General features: G+C 39.8%; 2 protein-coding genes across 3 annotated transcripts; one reads left to right on the top strand and one right to left on the bottom strand.

Annotated features, from left to right (window-relative positions):
* Window positions 1–692: 692 nt before the first annotated feature.
* On the top strand, window positions 693–10927 carry prodh2 (proline dehydrogenase 2). Of its 2 annotated transcripts, XR_009647929.1 has the most exons (12): window positions 693–843; window positions 974–1326; window positions 2776–2966; window positions 3057–3183; window positions 5336–5407; window positions 5517–5597; window positions 5676–5819; window positions 6057–6223; window positions 6315–6425; window positions 6577–6665; window positions 6824–7067; window positions 10793–10927. XR_009647929.1 is itself a non-coding variant. In XM_060863881.1 (11 exons), the coding sequence occupies exons 2-11, from the start codon at window positions 1084–1086 to the stop codon at window positions 7003–7005; spliced, it is 1407 nt and encodes a 468-aa protein (XP_060719864.1). In that variant the 5' UTR covers window positions 693–843; window positions 974–1083; the 3' UTR covers window positions 7006–8227. The 2 variants fall into 2 exon arrangements, 1 of the variants encoding a protein (XP_060719864.1); XM_060863881.1 differs by lacking the exon at window positions 10793–10927 and having other exon boundaries at window positions 6824–8227.
* Window positions 8617–13332, bottom strand: tbx6 (T-box transcription factor 6). The gene is made up of 8 exons (XM_060863885.1): window positions 13263–13332; window positions 12236–12446; window positions 11664–11931; window positions 11386–11529; window positions 11209–11279; window positions 11059–11123; window positions 10708–10969; window positions 8617–10559 (listed from the first exon to the last, which is right to left on the bottom strand). The coding sequence occupies exons 1-8, from the start codon at window positions 13330–13332 to the stop codon at window positions 8951–8953; spliced, it is 2700 nt and encodes an 899-aa protein (XP_060719868.1). The 3' UTR covers window positions 8617–8950.
* Between the last annotated feature and the right edge of the window lie 104 nt (window positions 13333–13436).

The raw sequence follows: 13436 nt of genomic DNA, 5'->3' as shown, positions 1-13436 counted from the left end.
ATCAAGACAATGGCAGATCAAAGATGGGGTGATTGTCTTAAAGTGTTTCTATCTACTGTAATCCCATTCCATGGGTCCCAGTTTGTCCATGCAGATCGCTCCCCAGCAGAGTGACCAACAAGTGATGAGACTTCAACCAGGGTTAGGGCTTCAGGATGGATGGAACTCATGAGTGGCATAAAGTATTTAGCTAGAACATTTACTAAAAAGTAGCTACATGAAATCCCTGAAGGCGAAGAACGGTGAAGATTCTTCGGGAATGAAATCCAATAATGTGCTTGAGTTGTGAGCCACCTTCTTCTTCTTCTTCTTATTATTATTATTATTATTTTTATCATCTTAATAGATAAGAGTAAAGATGAGTCATGAATCAAATCATGATTAGTGTTCACTTTAATTCTCACTGAAACTCGTTTTATTGTTTAATTTGAATGAATGATGAGAAATCATGGCAGTGTGATTAGGGGTCAGAACTTAGGGGTACTGCTGCATGTTGTAGGTTCATTATTGGCCCCTGGTTTGTTTGCAGGATCAGTTTTGGATCAAAGTCTGCTTTGAGTTGGACATGTCATTAACCAGTAACGTCACCGTGTCCTTTTGGAACACGTTCAGCCATTTTTTTAAGTGCACCAACCAAAATGAAAAGATGAGGTTTTGTCCTGGCCCAAAGTTCATTCTGTTTGTCAGTAATTAACCATGAGACCCAACATAAACCCCAAACCACTATCCTTTCTCCTCTTTCATCCAAATTGAATATTCAGCAACCTTCCAGATTTTCAACATTCTCATAATAATAATCTTCTTTCGTCTTTCTACTTTCAAGTAACGCTCAGACTTGAGAAGGTATGATCTTGGACTTCTGCTGTTTGCTCACTGACTTTTAGATAATTGGAGTTTTGTATACATTTTAATCTTCCATTGTAAGGAAATAACTACATGTTAAAGCTTTCACTAACACCTTCTTCATGTACAGATCTAGTAAGTAAGTAGAACTAGTAAGTTCTACCGGAGAAAAGTTTTGGATTTGGAATGATTTAATCCAGGGCTTCAACATCCACAACGTTCTGCACAAAATCCACAAAGATGTACTCTGTTCTCCGCTCGACTACTTTACATCACTTCCGGTTTCTTCGCGTAACAGGAGCACGGATGGCCAGAGGGTTCATGCCCATCAGAGGTCACGAGCTCAGGGACCCAATTCCGCCTGCACTGCTAACTTTCAAGGATCCTCGAGCGTTCCAGGCTAAGAGCTTTTGGGAACTTATACGAGCACTTGGGGTTTTTAGACTCTGCTCTTACCCTGTGCTGGTCAATAACTGTGACAAGGTGAGTGGGTCCAAGCCTCAGTAAGGATTCTCAATGGTTTCCATTTCATACAGTTATGTGCTAGTAAAAGATGATAGTGTCTAAAGCAGCATCAATGTGAATGAACATATTTACCTTTCCTCTAGTCCAAAGACATACGTTATACATGCAATCTGTCCAGGATGTCTCCCACCTTGTATCCTAAGCCCCCTGGGATAGCCTCCAGGTTCTGTACGACCCTGTGTAGGATAAGTGCTACAGTAAATAATAGATATACTTTATATACCGTGTATTTATTATTACACACGTTATGTGTTCTATATGCAGTCAAATCGCAGTAATAATAATAGATCTACCAGCTCCAGTTGGACTCTGCGTTACTAATGAGGAGATGTGAACTCCATGTGGTCTTTTGCATCAATACAACATTTGTCAGACTGTATATTTATAATCACACCCTCCAGTGTCACCCATATGAGGATGAGGTTCCCTTTGAGTCTGGTTCCTCTCAAGGTTTCTTCCTTTACCATCTAAGGGAGTTTTTCCTTGCCACTGCTGCCTGAGTCACCTCAGACTTGCTCATTGGAGATAAATACATACACATTGTGAACTATATATATTTAATATTAATCTTAAATTTTGTATTCTATTAATCTTTATATTATTCTTTATATTAGCCTTTTGTTCTATTTTTATGTTCTGTAAAGCTGCTTTGAGACAATATCAATTGTAAAAAGCGCCATACAAATAAATTTGAATTGAATTGAATAATAGAAATTCTAGCTCATATGAGTCAGTGAGTCAAATTCTTACATTTTCTCCCAGATTACAAATTTTTTTCAAGCCAGATGTTAGCAACATCTTCTGAACTATTTCTGAACATCACTTTGGAATGCATTTCATATGATCTATTTAAATACTTGTATCATAAACATTACAAAAATGAAATAAATTTGGGGCATTGAAGCCTTTATTACCACCACATATAAATTACAGCACAATGGAATTCATTTCTTTGTATATCCCCAATGAGAAGATTGAGGTTGGAGAGCAGGGACAGCTATGATACAGCACCCCTGGAGTAGGGAGGGTTAAAGGCCTTGTCTCAATTGGCCAAAATTGGCAGCTTGGCAGCACTGGGGCTTCTGATTAACAACCCAGAGCCTTAACCACTTGAGCCACCACTGCCCCCCAACTACATTTAAAAATCAGGAAATAAAAGCAGAAAAGTCTGATCTATGGTTTCATATTAATAACAAATCTAAATGTTTTCAGTTTGCATCAAAAGAAATTGGTTATGCGGTTCCAATCATTTCGTAGAAAGCTGTATGTACTGTATATAAGACATATGTCCAAGTATGTCATGATATTTTTCAATGTGTATCCACTATGAACATTTACCTTTCAAAATGTAATAGTATATAAGGTTTACTATATGTCAATTTTTATGTATGTCCCATTTTCCCTCAGCTTATGTCCCTCACACGGGCCGCCCTGGGAAAAAGAGTATTCGCCGCAGTCCTTCGGCCGTTTGTGTACGCTCAGTTTGTTGCCGGGGAAACAGAGAGTGAGATTGCAGCGTCCATGGAGAAGATGAACTCTCTAGGACTACGTCCAATGTTGGCTGTTCCCATTGAAGAGGATCTAGGAGAAAGCTCTGGGTAGTAAAACAAACACCGGACATAAGGACATTATTACGTTTAAAATAAGAAAGAGGTGTAAAATTGTCACTGCCTGTCTGAACTAAACAGAGAGAAGAGGTATGATGACAACTTGGCAGCCATGTTGGAGTGTGTGTGCATGTCTCACAGCAATGCCTGGTGCAAAGATCCCATGATGCAGCTGAAAATAACAGCCTTGATCAACCCCGAGCTTTGTGTAGGTGACTGATCTCAAATATTAATCTTATTAACTTGGTAATGTGTCTGTGAGACATGCTTAAACAATTTACTTCCAATGGGCACCAAATCTGTTCTTCATCATAAAGATTGATGCACTAGTTCCTGGTTCCTATGGGTGTAGTTTCCAGGTACCGTGATGATACCACAATCATATGAAAATTATTTTGTAACATAATTGGTGTTCCGAATCGATCATGCAGTTTAGCCATAACTATGAATATAACAATGTCAGTTAGCTAAAAAAACAGCTTTGTGGTATCTTAGCTAAATTTTATTTGAATAATTCCCATTATTATATTTTTGGGTGGATGGATTTGGATGGGTTGATGGGTGGATGGGTGGATTACGGTGGCCGAGAAGTGCAAAACACATTAACAAATCCGAAAACAAATTAACAAATCCGAAAACACTAACAAATCCGAAAACAAATTAAGAAATCTGAAAACAAATTAACAAATCCGAAAACAAATTAACAAATCCGAAAACACATTAACAAATCCCAAAACAAATGAACAAATCTGAAAACAAATTAACAAATCCCAAAACACATTAACAAATCCCAAAACACATTAACAAATCCCAAAACAAATTAACAAATCCCAAAACACATTAACAAATCCGAAAACACATTACCAAATCCGAAAACAAATTAACAAATCCGAAAACACATTAACAAATCCGAAAAAACAAGAAGTCAGACAACCCAGAAAAGGTAGTGTATTGTTTTTGAATGGAAACTTACCGATCATTGGACAAGACACCTGTCACTCAAGATATACAGGTATGGAACCTTATGTGTAATGTGTAAAGTTCTCCGTTTAAATATAAGAAAATAACAGAATTAATCCACAGTAATCCATTCCAACTTTTCCCTGCGGCAGACTGTTGAAATTCATGTGTACCTTGAGTGATAGGTGTCTTGTCCAATCACAAACTATACCAACCGCTTCCGGGTTGCCTGAAATGTCATTGTGTTTTCTGATTTGTTAATGTGTTTTCTGATTTGTTAATGTGTTTCATGCACGATTCAGACAACCCGGAAGCGGTAGGTATAGTTTGTGAATGGAAACTTACCGATCATTGGACAAGACAACTGTCATTAAAGATATACAGGTGAATGAAAGGTGTCTTGTTCCATTCACAAACTATTCCAACCGCTTCTGGGTTGTCTGACTTGTTAATGTGTTTTCGGATTTGTTAATTTGTTTTGGGAATTGTTAATTTGTTTTCAGATTTGTTTTGGGATTTGTTAATTTGTTTTGGGATTTGTTAATTTGTTTTGGGATTTGTTAATTTGTTTTGGGATTTGTTAATGTGTTTTCGGATTTGTTAATTTGTTTTGGGATTTGTTAATTTGTTTTGGGATTTGTTAATTTGTTTTGGGATTTGTTAGTGGTTTCGGATTTGTTAATTTGTTTTGGGATTTGTTAATGTGTTTTGGGATTTGTTAATTTGTTTTGGGATTTGTTAATGTGTTTTTCGGATTTGTTAATTTGTTTTGGGATTTGTTAATGTGTTTTCGGATTTGTTAATGTGTTTTGCACTTCCCGGCCACCGTAGTGGATAGACACATGTTGGACACACGCAAAGGGAAAAAGTAATCAACAGTATTTCATTCATTCATTCATTCATTCATTCATTAATTTTCTACCGCTTATCCGAATTACCTCGGGTCACGGGGAGCCTGTGCCTATCTCAGGCGTCATTGGGCATCAAGGCAGGATACACCCTGGACGGAGTGCCAACCCATCGCAGGGCACACACACTCATTCAATCACACACTACGGACCATTTTCCAGAGATGCCAATCAACCTACCATGCATGTCTTTGGACCGGGGGAGGAAACCGGAGTACCCGGAGGAAAGCCCCCGAGGCACGGGGAGAACATGCAAACTCCACACACACAAGGCGGAGGCGGGAATCGAACCCCCAACCCTGGAGGTGTGAGGCAAACGTGCTAACCACTAAGCCACCATGCCCCTCTCCACAGTATTTATTAACAGGAAATGAGACTGTTTGGACAGGAAGGTTTTATCCAGGAACGTCCTAGCTCAAGTATATCAGCTGGACCTGATGCTTTACTGTATTGGCTGTTTACTGCTTTGTTAAATGTTGTGACGATGTTTAGGTTAAGTTGACGTCCTTGCTGAAGAAACATCATTATGATCTTGACTTTGTGGTTAAAGCTATGGACGGAGAGGTACAAAAGCTTGGAGAATTTATTCTCTTGTTCCTTTTGTTCTATAGTTACAAATCCAATAAAGATTTGATTAACATTGCATGTTTTTGGAAACGCTTTCCCTAACCAGTTTATTACATTTCCTGGACTGAGTGAAACTGAAAACACACATGTTCTACTTGGACTCAACAGACTAAACCGAATCGGAGAGGTACCAAATATTACGACACTTAAAAAAGAAAATATTGATCATTTAAAAAAAAAATGCTGACCAAGAAATGATCAACAGGCAAGTGTTAACAAAGTCAGGGTGCTAGTGGATGCCGAGTACACGTACATGAATCCTGCACTCTCGCTCGTCACTATGGCCATGATGAAGAAGTTCAATCGGGATAGCGCCTGGATCTGGAACACATACCAGTGCTACCTGAAGGTTAGTTTAATTTTAATTTAATCAGTTTATGCACAGATATGCTCTTTCTTCTGCTTTCACTTTCCCAAAACAAGCCAAATTGTCCCTAAGTGTGAATGTGGGTACTTAGTCCATATGATATTCCTTCCAGGTGTTTCCCAGGATGCCCTATGGTTTCCAAAATCCTGAGAATAAAGCTGTTGAATGAACGAATGAATGAATGGATGGATGAATGAATGCTTTCCTGTCTCTTTCCAGGAGTCCAGAGACCTCATTTTTGATGCTATCCGTCTTTCTGTGGACCAGTCTTTCTGCCTCGGGGTTAAACTTGTCCGAGGTGCATACATGGACAAGGAGAGGAAGCTGGCGATCAAGGAAGGACGAGATGACCCGATTCACCAGTCCTGGGAGCACACAAACGACAGGTGAATGAATCACACATTCAGTTTGTTAAGAATCCAGAAATGTACTGCATTCTGGTTACTGTTTTCATGCTGTGCCCACTTTTGATTGCAGCTATAACAGGTCTCTTGAAGTGATGCTTAACCTGATTTCACAGCAGCCTGACCGCTACAAGATCATCGTAGCCACTCATAATGAAGAATCCGTCAGAAAGGCAGTGACATGGTATGGCAGGATGTACACATGATTCTGATTCTGATTATGATGAGGCTGCTCATGAGGTCTTCTTCTTGTTTCCAATCATTATGGAAATGTTTAGTTCTGTGGCTTTGAAATGAAACATTTGTGCAGAGAATATAATGAATATCTTTTTCAGGATGACCGAGTTAGGGATTGCTCGAGAAGGGGGTTCAGTGTGTTTTGGTCAGCTTCTGGGGATGTGCGATCATGTATCTCTTACTCTGGGTAAATATCATAACATTCACCTCTATGATGTAAGGAATAATCTTAGATGGCCAGTGCTGTTATGGGAAAATAAAAAAACACCAGTTTAATTCAATTATATGGCTTAGATTGTATAATCCAAACGCTGATTTGTTTTTGACTATGTGACTTCCTTCCAGCTCAGCAGGGTTTCCCCGTGTACAAGTCAGTGCCTTACGGCTCAGTGGATGACACCCTGCCGTATCTGGTCCGGCGGGCTCAGGAGAACCGCACCGTGCTGCAGGGGATCCGCAAAGAGAGAGACCTGCTGAGGCAAGAGCTACGTCGTAGACTCCGGGAGAAGATCACTGGAGCCAAGTAAAGAAAGGCAGAAAGAGCAAAAACAACAAATCAGAGAAGATAAGGGTCTGAGGTATGAATGAGGTAGGAATCTGACAAAAAAGGGACTATGGCATTCCTTTAGAAAATTAATTGGAATTTAGTTAAACTGCTAGTTTTTGCTAGCTGACTTGAATTGAAGTAAAAGTACAGAGCATTCATTCATTCATCTTCTACCGCTTATCCGAACTACCTCGGGTCACATGGAGCCTGTGCCGATCTCAGGCGTCATTGGGCATCAAGGCAGGATACACCCTGGACGGAGTGCCAACCCATCGCAGGGCAAGCACAGAGCAATTGGTACAAAAATAGAAGAGAAAACATGATTTTCTGATAAGTGTTTTTAATAAACAACCAAGAGGTATGGTTTGCTAAATGTAACAAGACTAGTATGTATACTCTCGACGTGGTGTTTTCCTACAAACCTCTCTGCTCGTATTTCATCAGCTTGAAGGCTTCTGTTGTTTTTCCTCAAAGAATTGTTTACTTAGCCTTCTGCTTTTTCTCCAATCCACTGCATCACCAAATGGAGAGAAAAAAGAGAGGAGGGCTCTGCAGTCATTATCACATGCTCTTTAATGACTTTCAGAACTACAGCCAGTTCACTCCCATTCAAAACCTGTTCCTGAGCAAATGGACCTGCAATCTTTTCTTCTGCAGGATGACAAATATACTGATGAGAAAAGAAAAAAGGGCAAAAATTCAAAGGTTCAAAGTTCATGGTGTAAATAACACCAAATAGAAATTTGAGCAACAGGAAATCTGTGACAAACATGAACATCTACAAGTGCCATCCACAGTTTTTTCAGGACCTTGCGTGAGTGTCCGTCAAAGCCAGTTGAATCCCTTGGGGTAGGGAACCAAAACTCTTTCTGAAGGATCTAAAGGAGTGGTGGAACCCATAGACGTTTTCAACATATGCATCTCCTTATATAATCTATGGGTTTACACCGATGCTCCAGGGCCGGCTCTATGGGGTATCTTTAATCTTTGTATTCAAAATGACACTGGACACAACTTTACAGTCTGAAGTGTTCCAGTTCATTCACCTAACTTCTCATGACTTATGGACTCTTATAGAAGGTACAAGAGAAAGTTTAGCCCTCAAAGTCTGGTGAATTAAAGGATTGTTTATGAAATATTCCTCAAATCTGTTAAACTGCCATGTCTTAATATCTGTAACAAATCAAAGTCTTTCTTCAAAATCTAGAATGGGGCTCAAAAATCTAGTAAGAACTTGTCAGGGTCAGAGTCAATCTGGAGTCTATCCTGGAACACTAGGTATGAGGCAGGAAGGTATTCTAGATGGTATGCCAATCCATTGCAAGGCACTAATTGCACAAACACTCACACAATTTTTAACACCTAAGGGGCAATGTTTGTGTGTGTTGGAGGACATGGAGGAAACATGGAATGCCCTGAAGCTGTGAAGTGGCCAGACTACATGCTGCTTGACACATTTTACTTGAATAGATGATTTTGGTGGAGAAATGTCGGATGTCATAGGTTTAACATGAATTGAAGTGTGTATGTAATTCTTATTTGAATATAAACTGAAGAATGTCTCAGTGTTTTCTGTGTACATGAAAATGATTAGAACTAAAATGAAAAGGAGTTAATTGTGTATATGGAATTTGTTTTCTTCAATGAATTTATAAAGGTACATACATGAAAATACATTAACTATGTTGTTTGAATTTCTTTTGTTCATATTTTGTGATTTTCAGTCATAAATAAACAGAAAGAAAATAGTTAAACAGACTTTATTTCCTAGTTTCAGTATACAGATTTTTTTAAAATAGGTAAAAATGATACATTTGATTAAGCAATCCTGAATGCAAAAATAACACTAAATACATTACATAGAAATTTAAAGACGTAGCCTATAATAAAAGGATGTCAACCAAAAATTCCTTCTGTGACTCTTTTCAAAATGCAGGCCTTCCTGCAAGGTCTAGGTAGGACCCCTGGCTGTTAGCATGTACGTGTTGGGGCTGCCGGTAAATGTGTCTTAGCTGTAAATGAAAGGAAGATCGGGGGTCCTGACAGAGTCGGAGGGGATAAGAAGGAAACGGGTTATAGAGGGATGTAGCAGAAGAGGGCAGAGTGTTATCTAATGAAGGGAGAAGGGAAGGATGCAATACCACATCAGTTAGGTAGGGGGCAGCTGCATTGAGCTGAGGAAAGGACCCTATTTCTGATGGAGCTACTGGAGCATATGCAGTGGAAGTGGCAGGGTACTGTGTATGTGTTGATCCTGGTGGGATGGGGTGGTTTTGTAGGGCTGAATGTGGAAGAAGTGAGGATGTAGATGTTGGCATAGGAGCAAAACACTGAGATGGGACTTGAGAAGTGTTTGCAAACTGAGGAGGAATATTGGACAAAGTAGAGGTTGAGAATGACTGAGTCATATTTGGCTGGACCTGGGATATATTTGGAAGAGCTGGAACAACCTGAGAAGATGCAAAATTTGGAATTGCTACATTCTGGAGAGGAGGGGGACCAGATGGGATTGAAGCAGGTAAGGGATACGATATGTGTGAAGCTGGAGTTGAGTTAGAAATGGACCCAGGGACTACATGAGAGATTGAATTGGCTATGGGGTTGGTAAAGACCTGTGAACGGGCTCCATTTATAGAATTTAAAGACATTTGGGCAAAGGATCTAGGTGCTGAATTTGTAGGATTTTGATAAGTTGAAGGATTCATATGAGAAGTTGCAGATGTCTGTAAAGAATAAGGTGCAATAGTTTGTACAGGCAAAGAGGTTGAAGAGTTTGTATTGCTGGGTTGTGATGGGAAAGGAAAAGCAGTGGTGTTGCTATCCTGATCTGATGGGGTATTTAGAGGGGTGGAGGTGGATTCTGACACAGAATTAAAGGTGAATGCCGTTGAGACTTGATTTGAATCTGGTTGTCTATTTGGATGCCCCACTGTAGGAAAGGGAAAGGCAGTTTGGGTTAAGATTTGGGATGGGGGAGTAGTGGAATCTGGATTATTGGAAGATTGCACTGGTGGAAAGGGGAAGGCTGTTGGGGTGGAGTCTTGGACAGCAGAAGGTGTAGAATTGGAGGAAGCCAAGCCACCAATCGCCTGGTTCTGAGCTGTGTCAACAGTAAGACCAGACTCACAACTGTTGATGGACTGGCAAGAAGGTTGGGGAAGAGAATGGAAAGGTGGGTTTGTGGGTGTGTGAGGGTTTTCTTGGGGTGGCAGAATAGGGTGGTAGGAGGAAGAGGGCAGATGGGGTGAAGAAGATGAGTGACACATAGAGGTATGTGTAGAATCATGAGGAGATGTAGAGGAAGAGGTGATTGGAGAAGACGAATCCATGGTAGGATAGTGAGATGAAGCTATTGATGAATAATTTTGCACAGATGTTGCATTGGAATGAGAGGATGGTAGATCAGTCTGAGTTGAGGACAAAGATGAATAAAGGGCTGTAGGCTCTGATAGAGGCACTGGAAGGTGAGATGAGGGTGTAATTGAGGGAGCTGCATATGTAGTGTATGTGGAAAGGCCCATCATCTGGTTTGACCTGCAAAAAAGATACAGTTGAAAGGTTGACATTTCACTGCTAGTGTTTTCTTTCACATAATTCATTAAATAGATTTAAAGATGCATACTACTACAGTTTACACTTTATAAATAGGCTCTTCTAGGTTTATTGGTAGTATAAAACTCACCCATCAAGCAATCCATTGTTCACCTCATTATTAGAGGTCGACTGAGGTTGGTTCTCCGCTGACTCTGGAATCTCTGACATTTCAGACATCTGGGTCATCTGGGAAGTCAGAAAATCTCGACCTGAGCTATGCTGCCGTACTGTCTGCTCTGGTAAAGATGGCACATCAGAGCAGAAACCTGAATCAGACAGGGACAGAGTGGTGCTTTCAAGTCCCATGGGCTGTGGTAACACCTCGGTGGAATCACATGGGTCACATGATTCTGGTGGAAAGAAAGACAAACAGTGAGTGACAGAAACAATTCAGTCTACTTGGTTTCTGTTTTGATAAATCTGAAGTGAGTTTGGCTACCAATGTCTAAAGGTTCCTCTTGATTGGGGTGGGTTAATTTCCTCTTTTGCCTTGCCTCTCTTTGTCTGTAAGAAAAAAGGATATGCTTAATAACCCCATGCTTTTCCATACATATGTTCTTCTATAAACAATTGACAGGACATAACTTACCTCTTGCTGTTCATTCCATTCTCCCTGAAACCTTTGGCAAAGGGATTGGAATTGATCTTCAGTTCAGTTATCTGAAGAAAAAATAGAAGACTATTATCAAGTACTATTAAGGTGGGATGACCCTCTTCCAGTGGTTGATACTAGTCTGTTTGTCCATTAACATTAATATATTTATACCTTGTTATTCTGGTAGGCTGTAACAGTGATGAACTGGGTCTCAGGGAAGGTGAAGGTATGTTGAGCTCCACCCCACATCATCACATCCCTGGTTTCAACCACATGCACTCTTGCTTGGTATTTGTGCAGGGAGTGGAGAATGATCTGGTGGACAGAGATTACAAAGAAGGGTAAAATGCTTTTTAAAGAGACACTTGCCCTTCTAATTACAGAGTGATTGTGATTGTAAAAATTGTGATTCTTAGGGAAAATTTGAGAAGCATGATGTATATACTCACATATCCTTGTCCATCCAGTGTGTTGTTAGTGAGTTTGGCTCGATGGAAAGATATGGTTCGGTTTTGCCAGTGTTCACCAGTTGCAGGAGAGTCTGGGTGGATGAACACCCTGTCTGGAAGTCGAGCTTCAGCTCCTCCCACCACCTGCCAATTGTCATCTTGGAAACGATAGCGGAAGGAGTCGACGGGTATGATGTCCAGCAGGAGGATGTAACGCAGGGATGGGTTCAAGCCAGACACCTTTACTTTTAGCTGAGGAAACATACGTCTGATGGAGAGAAATGAATATAGAAATGTTTAATAACATTAAGGTCATTCGTTCATCTTCAGCACTCAAATGTGAGGTAAATCTTCACTTCTATGTGAAGATATACCATTTTATTTTGTTTTACTTATTCATAAAGAAATGTTCAAAATGTTAACAAATTTGACAGAGTTAAAGGGTATGGAAATGCAAATGGGATACAAATAACCATTATTTTTACTAAAAACTAGTTCCATAGTTCTGAAATGAATTTAGCAGCTTTCATGTCAATTTATGCATCAAATAATAATTTAAAACAATGCACTACCTGCCCTTCTTGGTAATGATCATCTCAGTGCCAACAGTGCTAAACTGTTTCCAGAGCGAAACATTTTCCAGCTCTATCTTTATAACGTCTTCAGATTTCCCAAAGTTATCTCTTTTTGCCGGGGGTGGGGGTAGCAGATGGGGTGGCAGGCTCCGGGCCGCCATGTCACATGATGTAGGGTACAGGGGCACATGGGCCGGTGGCTCTCGATCTGGAGGGCAGAAGAATGATAATTATATCATGCATAGAGCATCTGCAGTAGAATCTGGCACAGTTTATTCCTGTATATCTGGTATATCAGTTAATGATCGCATCTCAGCGTTCTCTTATCTGAGGTGTTCACAACCTATATATAATATTTCTATAGCGCTTTTAACAATGGACATGAGTATAAAATTCAGGATAGAAATTCGTCATATTTGTCAACAAGCCTACCAGAGGCGAAAGTGGTGAGGACATTATGAGGCAGAAACCTTGAGAGGAACCAGATTCAAGAGGAAACCCATCCTCACCTGAGTGACATTATAAGAGTGTAAATATAAATCAGTCACGTCTATAACTGTTAAAAATGTGACCAGGAATTTAATTCTAGTTATTACAAGAAATATGTCTACACATAAAACACAGTAATATTGAATACTTGCTTATTACCTTTAGCTGTTTATTGTCCTTCATTCAGCTTATCAATACATAATCAAAATGATCTTAGAGCAGTCTTTCATTAACTGACATGTCTTATCTGTCAATCTTGCTTGATTTAATACTCTTAATATCAGTTATTTACGCAACACACACACACACACACAGAGTGAATAATACACAGTGATCAAAAACACCTGGGAATATGTGATTGAAATTTCCCAGATCATTTCCATTTCATTAAATCTCCAAGTCCTGGACATTCAATTTCTTCTTCGACTCAACTGCTCATCTTATTCTGAGATTTTAAATGCTTTCAAGAGTTATTTGTTTATTTAATGGCTGCTTGATTTCTCTTTTTGCCTTTAAACGCAAAACACTCTCTTACCTCTATAGCAACAGTCTCCGAGTCTCTGTGCCGCGAGAGCTAAACTGGGATACATCTCTACTCCCAACATCCTCTTGCCTGTCCTGTGGTCCCTTTAGAACTTCGACAAATCCTTTCTATAGTTTTTTCGAATTTATCTAGAACGTCTTAACATGCTTTGCTTATTACGTCTTA

This window comes from Tachysurus vachellii, chromosome 2, assembly GCF_030014155.1.
Source record: "Tachysurus vachellii isolate PV-2020 chromosome 2, HZAU_Pvac_v1, whole genome shotgun sequence".
Classification (NCBI taxonomy): Eukaryota; Metazoa; Chordata; class Actinopteri; order Siluriformes; family Bagridae; genus Tachysurus; species Tachysurus vachellii.
The sequence above is the reverse complement of the archived record's forward strand: the minus strand, read 5'-3'. Positions and strand labels throughout refer to the sequence as shown.

Excerpts from the sequence above, each read along its gene's own strand:
- prodh2 (XM_060863881.1), top strand. The coding sequence starts at position 1,084 with ATGTACTCTGTTCTCCGCTCGACTACTTTACATCACTTCCGGTTTCTT. Across the intron at positions 2,967-3,056 it reads GATCTAGGAGAAAGCTCTGG|AGAGAAGAGGTATGATGACA; the intron begins GTAGTAAAACAA and ends TGAACTAAACAG. Across the intron at positions 6,224-6,314 it reads TGGGAGCACACAAACGACAG|CTATAACAGGTCTCTTGAAG; the intron begins GTGAATGAATCA and ends TTTTGATTGCAG.
- tbx6 (XM_060863885.1), bottom strand. The coding sequence starts at position 13,332 with ATGTTGGGAGTAGAGATGTATCCCAGTTTAGCTCTCGCGGCACAGAGA. Across the intron at positions 11,530-11,663 it reads CACTGGATGGACAAGGATAT|ATCATTCTCCACTCCCTGCA; the intron begins GTGAGTATATAC and ends TCTGTCCACCAG. Across the intron at positions 10,560-10,707 it reads AACAATGGATTGCTTGATGG|GTCAAACCAGATGATGGGCC; the intron begins GTGAGTTTTATA and ends TCTTTTTTGCAG.